Source organism: Oncorhynchus mykiss, chromosome 17 (genome assembly GCF_057628025.1).
Source record: "Oncorhynchus mykiss isolate SJ-2025 chromosome 17, ASM5762802v1, whole genome shotgun sequence".
Taxonomy (NCBI): domain Eukaryota; kingdom Metazoa; phylum Chordata; class Actinopteri; order Salmoniformes; family Salmonidae; genus Oncorhynchus; species Oncorhynchus mykiss.
In genome coordinates, this window is record NC_143038.1 from 60,121,603 (window position 1) to 60,134,049 (window position 12,447).

Sequence of the window (12,447 nt, forward strand, 5' to 3'; positions counted from 1 at the left end):
TGTGATTGCGCAACGAATGAGCCTACACTTTCTGTCGTTCGCCCAAGGTCTTAGCAGCATTGTGACGTATTTGTAGGCATATCATTGGAAGATTGACCATAAGAGACTACATTTTCCAAGTGTCCGCCTGGTGTCCTGCGTCGAATTCGGTGCGCAGTTGCCAGCTGCTTCTACTTTACCATTTGATTCAGGGGAGAAAGCATGTGTCCAAGAACGATGTATCAATGAAGAGATATGTGAAAAACACCTTGATGATTGATTCTAAACAACGTTTGCCATGTTTTCAGTCGATATTATGGAGTTAATTTGGAAAAAAGTTTGCGTTTTGAGGACTGAATTTATGGATTTTTTTTGGTAGCCAAATGTGATGTATAAAACGGAGCTATTTCTAATACACAAGGAATCTTTTTGGAAAAACTGAGCATCTGCTATCTAACTGAGAGTATCCTCATTGAAAACATCAGAAGTTCTTCAAAGGTAAATGATTTTATTTGAAGGCTTTTATGTTTTTGTTAATGTTGCGTGCTGGATGCTAACGCTAATGCTAACGCTAAATGCTAACGCGAAATGCTAACTCTAGCTAGCTACTTTTACACAAATTATTGTTTTCCTATGGTTGAGAAGCATATTTTGAAAATCTGAGATGACAGTGTTGTTTACAAAAGGCTAAGCTTGAGAGATGGCATATTTATTTCATTTCATTTGCGATTTTCATAAATAGTTAACGTTGTGTTATGCTAATGAGCTTGCTGATAGATTTACACAATCCTGGATACAGGGGTTTTTTCATAGCTAAACGTGACGCAGAAAACGGAGCGATTTGTCCTAAACAAATAATCTTTCAGGAAAAACTGAACATTTGCTATCTGAGAGTCTCCTCATTGAAAACATCTGAAGTTCTTCAAAGGTAAATGATTTTTTTGAATGCTTTTCTGTTTTTTTGTGTAAATGTTGCCAGCTGAATGCTAATGCTAAATGCTACGTTAGCCATCAATACTGTTACACAAATGCTTGTTTTGCAATGGTTTTGCAAGCATATTTTGAAAATCTGAGATGACAGTGTTGTTAACAAAAGGCTAAGCTTGAGAGCTAGCATATTTATTTCATTTCATTTGCGATTTTCATGAATAGTTAACGTTGCGTTATGGTAATGAGCTTGAGTCTGTATTCACGAACCCGGATCCGGGATGGGGAGATCAGAAAGGTTAATGCGAGTGTAGCGAAATGCTTGTGCTTCTAGTTCCGACAATGCAGTAATAACAAGTAATCTAACTAACAATTCCAAAACTACTGTCTTGTACACAGTGTAAGGGGATAAAGAATATGTACATAAGGATATGAGTGATGGTACAGAGCAGCATAGGCAAGATACAGTAGATGGTATCGAGTACAGTATGTACAAATAAGATGAGTATGTAAACAAAGTGGCATAGTTTAAAGTGGCTAGTGATACATGTATTACATAAGGATACAGTCGATGATATAGAGTACAGTATATACGTATGCATATGAGATGAATAATGTAGGGTAAGTAACATTATATAAGGTAGCATTGTTTAAAGTGGCTAGTGATATATTTACATCATTTCCCATCAATTCCCATTATTAAAGTGGCTGGAGTTGAGTCAGTGTCAGTGTGTTGGCAGCAGCCACTCAGTGTTAGTGGTGGCTGTTTAACAGTCTGATGGCCTTGAGATAGAAGCTGTTTTTCAGTCTCTCGGTCCCAGCTTTGATGCACCTGTACTGACCTCGCCTTCTGGATGATAGCGGGGTGAACAGGCAGTGGCTCGGGTGGTTGATGTCCTTGATGATCTTTATGGCCTTCCTGTGACATCGGGTGGTGTAGGTGTCCTGGAGGGCAGGTAGTTTGCCCCCGGTGATGCGTTGTGCAGACCTCACTACCCTCTGGAGAGCCTTACGGTTGAGGGCGGTGCAGTTGCCATACCAGGCGGTGTTACAGCCCGCCAGGATGCTCTCGATTGTGCATCTGTAGAAGTTTGTGAGTGCTTTTGGTGACAAGCCGAATTTCTTCAGCCTCCTGAGGTTGAAGAGGCGCTGCTGCGCCTTCTTCACGATGCTGTCTGTGTGAGTGGACCAATTCAGTTTGTCTGTGATGTGTATGCCGAGGAACTTAAAACTTGCTACCCTCTCCACTACTGTTCCATCGATGTGGATAGGGGGGTGTTCCCTCTGCTGTTTCCTGAAGTCCACAATCATCTCCTTAGTTTTGTTGACGTTGAGTGTGAGGTTATTTTCCTGACACCACACTCCGAGGGCCCTCACCTCCTCCCTGTAGGCCGTCTCGTCGTTGTTGGTAATCAAGCCTACCACTGTTGTGTCGTCCGCAAACTTGATGATTGAGTTGGAGGCGTGCGTGGCCACGCAGTCGTGGGTGAACAGGGAGTACAGGAGAGGGCTCAGAACGCACCCTTGTGGGGCCCCAGTGTTGAGGATCAGCGGGGAGGAGATGTTGTTGCCTACCCTCACCACCTGGGGGCGGCCCGTCAGGAAGTCCAGTACCCAGTTGCACAGGGCGGGGTCGAGACCCAGGGTCTCGAGCTTGATGACGAGCTTGGAGGGTACTATGGTGTTGAATGCCGAGCTGTAGTCGATGAACAGCATTCTCACATAGGTATTCCTCTTGTCCAGATGGGTTAGGGCAGTGTGCAGTGTGGTTGAGATTGCATCGTCTGTGGACCTATTTGGGCGGTAAGCAAATTGGAGTGGGTCTAGGGTGTCAGGTAGGGTGGAGGTGATATGGTCCTTGACTAGTCTCTCAAAGCACTTCATGATGACAGATGTGAGTGCTACGGGGCGGTAGTCGTTTAGCTCAGTTACCTTAGCTTTCTTGGGAACAGGAACAATGGTGGCCCTCTTGAAGCATGTGGGAACAGCAGACTGGTATAGGGATTGATTGAATATGTCCGTAAACACACAGGCCAGCTGGTCTGCGCATGCTCTGAGGGCGCGGCTGGGGATGCCGTCTGGGCCTGCAGCCTTGCGAGGGTTAACACGTTTAAATGTCTTACTCACCTCGGCTGCAGTGAAGGAGAGACCGCATGTTTTCGTTGCAGGCCGTGTCAGTGGCACTGTATTGTCCTCAAAGCGGGCAAAAAAGTTATTTAGTCTGCCTGGGAGCAAGACATCCTGGTCTGTGACTGGGCTGGATTTCTTCCTGTAGTCCGTGATTGACCGTAGACCCTGCCACATGCCTCTTGTGTCTGAGCCGTTGAATTGAGATTCTACTTTGTCTCTGTACTGGCGCTTAGCTTGTTTGATAGCCTTGCGGAGGGAATAGCTGCACTGTTTGTATTCGGTCATGTTACCAGACACCTTGCCCTGATTAAAAGCAGTGGTTCGCGCTTTCAGTTTCACACGAATGCTGCCATCAATCCACGGTTTCTGGTTAGGGAATGTTTTAATCGTTGCTATGGGAACGACATCTTCAACGCACGTTCTAATGAACTCGCACACCGAATCAGCGTATTCGTCAATGTTGTTATCTGATGCAATACGAAACATCTCCCAGTCCACGTGGTGGAAGCAGTCTTGGAGTGTGGAGTCAGCTTGGTCGGACCAGCGTTGGACAGACCTCAGCGTGGGAGCCTCTTGTTTTAGTTTCTGTCTGTAGGCAGGGATCAACAAAATGGAGTCGTGGTCAGCTTTTCCGAAAGGGGGGCGGGGCAAGGCCTTATATGCGTCGCGGAAGTTAGAGTAACAATGATCCAAGGTCTTTCCACCCCTGGTTGCGCAATCGATATGCTGATAACATTTAGGGAGTCTTGTTTTCAGATTAGCCTTGTTAAAATCCCCAGCTACAATGAATGCAGCCTCCGGATAAATCGTTTCCAGTTTGCAGAGAGTTAAATAAAGTTCGTTCAGAGCCATCGATGTGTCTGCTTGGGGGGGGGATATATACGGCTGTGATTATAATCGAAGAGAATTCTCTTGGTAGATAATGCGGTCTACATTTGATTGTGAGGAATTCTAAATCAGGTGAACAGAAGGATTTGAGTTCCTGTATGTTTCTTTCATCACACCATGTCACGTTGGCCATGAGGCATACGCCCCCGCCCCTCTTCTTACCAGAAAGATGTTTGTTTCTGTCAGCGCGATGCGTGGAGAAACCCGTTGGCTGCACCGCTTCGGATAGAGTCTCTCCAGTGAGCCATGTTTCAGTGAAGCAAAGGACGTTACAGTCTCTGATGTCCCTCTGGAATGCTACCCTTGCTCGGATTTCATCAACCTTGTTGTCAAGAGACTGGACATTGGCAAGAAGAATGCTAGGGAGTGGTGCACGGTGTGCCCGTCTCCGGAGTCTGACCAGAAGACCGCCTCGTTTCCCTCTCTTTCGGAGTCGTTTTTTTGGGTCGCTGCATAGGATCCACTCCGTTGTCCTGTTTGTAAGGCAGAACACAGGATCCGCGTCGCGAAAAACATATTCTTGGTCGTACTGATGGTGAGTTGACGCTGATCTTATATTCAGTAGTTCTTCTCGACTGTATGTAATGAAACCTAAGATGACCTGGGGTACTAATGTAAGAAATAACACGTAAAAAAACAAAAAAAAGGGATCTACCTGGAACCAAAATGGTTCTCCGTTTGGGACAGATTGGGGACAGAAGAACCCTTTTGGAACCCTTTTTTCTACGAGTGTAATAATCATATTGTATAGTGAAGAAGAGAATGAAGAAGTATGTGTACACTAGGGAGTGTTTGATCTGAATAACCCCCTTCTGGCCACAAAGGAAACTACACATCAGTGTATCATTCCCATCATAAGATTTTTTTTTTAAGAAAAAAAAAAGAAAAAAAGAGAGTCAGCAATGAAGGACTATCTACATTTTATAAATGAAGCTATGTTCTCCCTGCCAGACAGAATTTTATTAGGCATAGCAGCAGCAGCAGCAGCAGCAGCAGCTAACGTACAAGCTTGTTCCTATCAGGTTCATCTGAGGACAGAGGGGATGTAGACTGACTGGATCTTGAAGAGCCATATGGTTCCCCACTCTACCATTCTCTTTTATTCCTGGTTCCCCACTCTACCATTCTCTTTTATTCCTGGTTCCCCACTCTACCATTCTCTTTTATTCCTGGTACCCCACTCTACCATTCTCTTTTATTCATGGTCTTCGTGACCAGAGCACAAGTCCCAGGCTGTACAATGTCCAAGTGATCTTCTTCAACGTTGGTATTACAGTATACTGGAACAGAAGTAACTACCTTTCATAAAAAACAGGAATGTGTGCTTGATGGCTAGTAATACATTTATTTTCTGAAGGCTATATCTTCTCCATACAAATCAAGGGTGCTTTTTTCACCTCAGAACAGCCTCAGTTTGTCAGGGTATGGACTCTACAAGGTGTCAAAAGCGTTCCACAGGGATGCTGAACCATGTTGACTCCCATACTTCCCACAGTTGTGTCAAGTTGGCTGGATGTCCTTTGGGTGGTGGACCATTGTTGACACACAGTAAACTGTTGAGCATGAAAAACCCAGCAGCGTTGCAGTTCTTGACACAAACCTGTGCGCCTGGCACCTACTATCATACCCCGTTCAAAGGCACTTCATTCGTTTGTCTTCCCCATTCATCCTCTGAATGGCACACATACACAATCCATGTCTCATTTGTCTCAAGGCTTAAAAATCCTTCTATAACCTGTCTCCTCCCCTCCCCTACACTCCCCTACATCTACACTGATTGAAGTGGATTTAACAGGTGACATCAATAAGGGACCATAGCTTTCACCTGGTCAGTCTATCATGGAAAGAGAAGGTGTTGCTAATGTTTTGTAATACTCAGTGTACCTAAACATAGGGACAAGGGATGATTCATTCCTCATTGATAAATTTACTTTGTTCAAAACAACATTTTTTTTTTTTACATTAATCAAATACCTATACAACACTTCTGGTCTATTATCATAGTGAAACATCTGCAGTCTAAGCACTTTAGTGTTAAACACATTTTAAACGGAAGTGAACTAGGGGTTAAAGTCAGAAGTGGCTGAGTCGGGAGTCAGTTGACAATGAGGTGGGTTATGATCAGCACACATTAACAGACACCTTCAGAGAGCTGTCAGCTCTCCCTCAGTCCTCCTTTATCAAGACCTCCTCACCACTGCTCCGTGACCTCGCGCCCAGAGTTCACACGACTGCAACACCAGTGGGGATCCGGCTTGCCAGCCAGGCAGCCACAACAACACTCTACTACAATCTACTATACTCCAACCCTGTCACTCAATCTGCCCTAGCCAGACTGGCATCAAACCAACAGAGAGGCCAATGCAAAGAAAAAACACCAAACTACAACACAAAGCCAACACATCTACAACCTCTACAATCACATCAAACTGAAAAGGAATCCCAGCTAGTGAATAAATCAGTACTTACAAGACGTATGACCATGAATCACCAAATTCAACACATTAACATTGCAGTAGACAACAAAACATCTGTAGAACCTCTACACTTTGAGTTGACATCAGCAGTGATTCAACAGCCCTGAAAGTTCAGCCGTTCAGAAGAGGGCAGAAGTAGCTTGGTTACATTACCTGGCAGACTTCATAGAGTAGTTTGTATTGCTCCTCAGGCTTCTGCAGGGTACAGAGGCTGCATCCCATGGTGGAGGAATCTCACCATACAGTCTTGCTCTCCAGTCAGCCAGGCAAGTTGTCTCTCTCTCTGGGCTGCTGGCTCACATGGAGCTGCAGACCAGGCTGCTCCGTCTCGCAAAATCACCCAGGAAATAGGTTTAGCTGAAAGGATTTACATGAAGGCTGTGCAGCCAGTCATGCACGCGTGTCCTGAGTGTGTCTGAGTAGGAGTAAGCACGCTCTACTCTCAGTCTGTCTCTCACTAACTCACTCCCTCCCTCACTCTGAGCCAGCGCCTCTCCTCAGCCCAAATACACCCCCTCATGCATATTAAGCAGCTGCTCATTGAATAATCATGAAGGACTGTCCCAATATGATGGGGTGAGCTAACCGCAGACTATGCTAGTGGAAGTTTTATTAATGAACAATAATTACGCCTATTGTGCTGGGGACAAAATGAGTGACATGGAGGCTTTTTGTAGTCACTGCAAACAAACATGATTTCCTTTTATGGGGGCAAGGACATCTTGTCAGTCTTAATTATTCCAGGAATTCCATTTGAATGGTTTAGCATTGTGACAATGAGCCCAGTCCCATGTGCACGGAGCCACATAAAGGCATCCATCTCCAATGTCGATTTAGACACAAAGTCCACAGAAATGCTCTATAGCTTTTTCACAAAAGAGGTTGACATAAAACAAAGGAGTAGAGGAAATTTGACATGTTTCATGACCCGGGTTCAATTTAGGCTTTTTTTCACCATGACCTTTGTCACATTCTTTCTCAGGAAAAGCCAAACTATTCGTTCTCCTATTGGGTGGGTAGACGGACAAACAAACAAACAAATCAAATGTTTAAGCTTCCTAAAACATAGAGGGAAGCTTCAGCCAATGGAGCCACTGATGGTAAGTGACATGCCATTCTCTGCATCCTCGGTGGTGTCGCAAAACTAAGTCAAAGGCTGCCCTTTCCAGCACCTGAGCTGACAATGGCTACGGCTCCAGTGTGCCAGACCTGGCATGGGTCTTGGTACATTCTCCGGTGCCATGCAGCCATCCAAACTGTAATGCCAATTAGGGTTTGATAGTGGGGCGCCGGGTGGCCCTGCTTATTACGATAAGGGGTGGCAGTGCCCTCCCAGAAACAGAGTGCCACTGTCATACCCTCTGCCTCTGCTCCACTTACGCAGTTAGTGACACATCGGTCCGTCAAGGCTGATGTCACTTGGCAGTCAGTGATCAGCAAGGCCTATGTTGGGGAGTCCTGGGAGAAGGGCAACCCGCCGCTCACGTCAGTACACTGGCAAAGGTTAATGACCTATTGAGGCCAATTATGTAATGAAATGACGGATTGTGTGATAAGTGCAGGTAGCTTAGCATTTAAGAGCGTTGGGCCAGTAACTGAAAGGTTGCTGGTTTGAATCCCCAAGCTGTCTGGGTAAAACATTTGTCGATGTGCACTTGAGCAAGGCACTTAACCCAATAAAAGAAGAAAAAATTAAATACATTCATCAGTTTCCATTTCGGCAACATTAAAGAGAAGAGGATGGCATTGATATTTCTCTACAAGTCGAGAAACACACACACACACACACACACACACACACAGAAATCAGTACCATGGACAGACACATAACAGTTAGCTTACATTGATTGGACTAAATTGTTTTTGGAATCGTTTAGTTGTCACTGTGTCACTAAGCAGAGATGATTTGATGATGTTGAAATGGTCCGGTAATAGTGGAGCCAACTCCTATTTTCTTTGTGATTTGCAGTAACTCTCCGCTGTCCGAAATCAATGGTTGTTTAGTAGTCCAAAAAAGTTGGAAACATTAACTTGATTGACCATGTTTTCGTAACATGCAATTTGCTTTGTGGACTCCACCGGACAGAGGTTGCTCTACGGTTTGGTGATGAAACAAAGCTGTGGTTGTATTTATTCTGCCATTGTGGCTTCTTATTGTCTCAGCCTTAGGTCTATATAACACGGTGTCAAGGCATATGAACTAACAGGTTATAGATCAAACAACACAATTATCACAACACATAGGTTGTAATTATGGCTTTTCCTGGCTTGGCTTCCCCAGTGAGTTTAACCACACACCGCTACTAGCTCCTACAGGGTCGTCATTCCTGCGTCTGTCAAATGTGGGGGTTATTACAAAAGGACATTATTTCAGACACTGGTAAACAGGGCCCCAGCCCATATCCCATGTCCTCTCTTTCACAGAGCATGCTGGGTTGTATTCATACCGGTCTACGTCACATGGCTGGCGTGGTGGCTGGTGTTGATAGTGGTACATGAGCACTGTGCAGGGTGTTTCCGCAGGCCAGATGTTTCCATCAATCCCTATCCATCTGTCAGCATTTCTCAGTGCTCCCTCATTTTCGAGCTGCAGCCTTCTTCGTTCCCTTAGGACACCTCAAAGAAAACATACATTATTACGCTGATGTCCGGGAGGGCACTCGCCTGTGCCACGGCGGTGTGGGAGCAACAATCCGCCGTCTGCCTCAGTCTGGAGGTATTCGTGGCGGAGGTGAGAAAAGTTTGAGCTCTGGTGGCCGGTAGAGAGGCTGCCCGGAAGTTACTCCAGCTTCGGCAGGACTCCCTCAGTGTGGCAGACAATGCGGTGGATTTCCGCACGCTAGCAGCGGAGGGTGCCTGGAACCCGGAAGCGCTGTTCGGCACGTTCTTGTACGGCTTATCGGAGGAAGGACGAGCTTGCAGCCCGGGAACTACAAACGGAACTCGACTCACTCATCACTTTAACCATCCGGATCGATGGTCGGCTACAGGAACGTAGGAGGGAGAAGAGGTCTGATTACGGTCCCAATCGCTCACTCAAGGATCCCACCTTGCATCTGATGAACTCTGGAAGTCCCCAGCGTTTTTGTCCCCGTGAGGAACCTAGCTTACCGTGTTCCTCCAAGAGCCTCAGAAGACTGCTGATTTTCCTCTTCCTGAGCTAATGCAACTCGGCAGGGCTAGGCTGTCTCCAGCCGAACACGTACGCAGACAACACTCAGAGTTGTCTGTATTGCAGTGCTGCCGGTCATTGTGTGTCTACCTGTTCCGTCAAGAGACCTAGCTCATTGGTAGGAATGAGTACTCTGGGTGGTCTTAAGGATAATTTTGCATCTCCCCCTACTCACCCCCCTCTCCATGCCACCCTGCTGTGGGGCAACTAGTCCAAGTCTTTCCAGATACTCATCGACTCGGGGGCCGATATGAGTCTTATGGACGTTACCATGGCGTCCGAGCTGGGCATCCCCACTCAACCCCTCTCCATTCCCATGGATGTTAGAGCGCTGGACGGGCTCTCTATAGGCCGGGTCACCCACCATACCACCTCCATCAACCTACGAGTGTCGGGGAACCACAGTGAGAATGCAATTTCTGCTAATTGAGTCTATGCAGGTTCCTGTGGTGTTGGGATTCTTTTGGCTCCAGCGACACAATCCCTCGATTGATTGGACTACTGGTGCCATCGTGGGCTGGAGCCCGTTCTGCCACGCTCAATGCCTAAAATCAGCTCTGCCTGCCCTGGAACGTCTTCCTGGGGGCTTGGAAATTATTGCCCCGAACCTCTCTGCCATTCCCTCAGAGTACCAGGACCTCTGGGAGGGGTTCATTAAGGCCCGGGATACTTTGCTTCCGCGACACCGACCAGTACCCAAGGATGTTAAGCCGGATGCGTTGGCACGCCACTATAGCCCCGCGGCTACACCCTCGGAGGCCGAGACCTTTCCCCCTGCTCCAAAATCATTAGCCCCTCTGCTGTTTGTCCTCTGTTGCCCCGTACCCTATACTTCCTACTTGTTATGTGTCTTGATGTAAATTCATGTCTCACAGCCCTTTGTCTCCTGTCTCAGCTCCTGCTTTCCCTAGTCGCTCTTTTTCTCGCTCTTCTGGTTTTGACCTTTGCCTGTCCTGACTCCTGCCTGACCACTCTGCCTGCCCCTGACCCTGAGTCTGCCTGCCTTTGCCCCTGCCTGCTGTGACCTGTCGTTTGCCTGCTCCTGTTGTAATAAACATTGTTACTTCAACACAGTCTGCACTTGAGTCTTACCTGAAACGTGATACTGTCACTGCATTAATCAAATGACCAATTCATTTCTAGTTGCTGTGACAACAGTATACCATCGCCCGCCCTCCCCCACCACTGCAAAAATGTTGGGGTTTAAACAGACTTCAAACAGCAGCTTGATCTATGGGCTCTGGAGACAAGGAGTCCAACAGCAAGTCCCAGTCATTAGTGACAGACAGAGACACAGTCTCCTGCCTCTACACAGGACCCAGTAACAAGTAGGACCAAGAGGTAATAATGTCATGTGTGTCACTGTAAACATCGGGGGGTTTGGCTAGAGGAAGGGACGGGGGTTATCATGTCCCTCCCTCATTGGCTATGGGGTCCTTTGAAAGTGTGGGTCTCCTGTGCTGTGTAGCTCCCTGCTTGACTGGGTCATTTATATTCATGGTGTCTCTGTAGTGCCGCTCTGTAGCACTCTGCTCTGTAAGGGTCCCGCTGGGGCCAGTTTAACAGTTGTGTTTTTAACTACAGCAACAGAGGTGCGGTGCGACACTCACTGACTGGGTCTGGCTCAGAGTCACTCTCTGTCTTCCACACACTTTCTCATTATCTGTCTCTCTCTTACTATTTCTTTGTTAGACAAGTTCTCAGGATACATTTGGATTGAAGAGACCAGAAATCACATACGTGTGTGCAGTATTATTTCCATGATTGTGTGTCCTTCCTCAGCCTATAAACTATTGACCAAAGTTTGACAATGTCTCCATTCTACTATGATCCACTTGGATACAGGTGGAATGTATTTACAAGTGCGCAGTTGACACCTGCTCAACCCCCGCTCAGCTCAGACTAATTGAGGATTTACTGTGAGTGCACCAGTGTTAACAGGGTCAGTCTCAGTGCTGATCTGTGGTGCAGTTTAAACCGTGCTTTTACTGCCTGTCTGACTGCAGGGCAGAGCAGCATCTCTGTAGATCTACCAGGGTCTCTTCACCGTGCCACTGAGTTAAGTGAAGATGACCTCGGCATTTCAGAACGCCAAGCTGGAAAATGTCAAGCTATCAGTCTTCCTATCTATCGGACGATTCGCCTGGGCAAAATAAGTTGTGTGAATGTCTTCCAACTTGGATATGGTTTTTATGACCTGAGAAGATCAGAGAGAAACAGGGGGGTTAGCAGAATGTTGAGAATGATCTGGGGTTGTGACGACGTGGAAACATGTGAAGAAGGAAAGAGGGGGTTTAGCAGAATGTTGAGAACGATCTGGGGTTGTGACGACGTGGAAACATGTGAAGAAGGAAAACAGGAAACGATGACTGACAGAGATAAGAGTCCAGTCCTTCTCACAGTTCATAATGCTCTGTCCAGACACCAGCAGAGGTGGTGGGAGGGGTGGAGTAGAGACATCTATATAAATAAACAGAAGTCTCTGGTTCCTTCCATGGCTGATATATTCCGTGTCACCTCCACTCCCTGCAGACATGCTAGGCCAAGCTGAGACTAGGCTGTGGAAGTAGAAAGGAGAGAGGAGTGGTCATAATCTCACAGGCTCCCACAGTGGTGTGGCCGGGTAGAGATTCAGTGGCGTCTCCCCTGAGTTGACTTTGGACCTGGGCTACACCTATCATCTCCTTAATCTGTAGACAATATGAGGGATTGAGGACCCACTCCATTCAGCACTGGCTTTATGAATAATGGAGACAGCAGGTGAACAGGTGTGAGAAAGAGGGACAGAGAAGAAGAAAAATAAGAACAAGAACAAGGAGGAGGAAGAGCGAGAGAGAGAGAGAGAGCGGGGAGAGAGAGAGGGAGGGAGAGGGG

General features: G+C 46.7%; 1 protein-coding gene across 5 annotated transcripts in view; it reads right to left on the bottom strand.

Moving 5' to 3' along the window:
- Window positions 1-12,447, bottom strand: part of LOC110494603 (E3 ubiquitin-protein ligase PDZRN3-B) — a 562,549-nt gene that overhangs the window by 27,979 nt on the left and 522,123 nt on the right. Inside the window, exon 1 of one of the 5 annotated variants that reach the window (XM_021569818.3) lies at window positions 6,555-6,882. The exons of the other annotated variants lie outside the window; for them this stretch is intronic. Coding sequence (XP_021425493.3) covers window positions 6,555-6,623 — 69 coding nt within the window. The 5' untranslated portion in view covers window positions 6,624-6,882. Of the gene's footprint in view, window positions 1-6,554; window positions 6,883-12,447 lie in introns of those variants that run through there. 5 annotated transcript variants of the gene reach the window in all.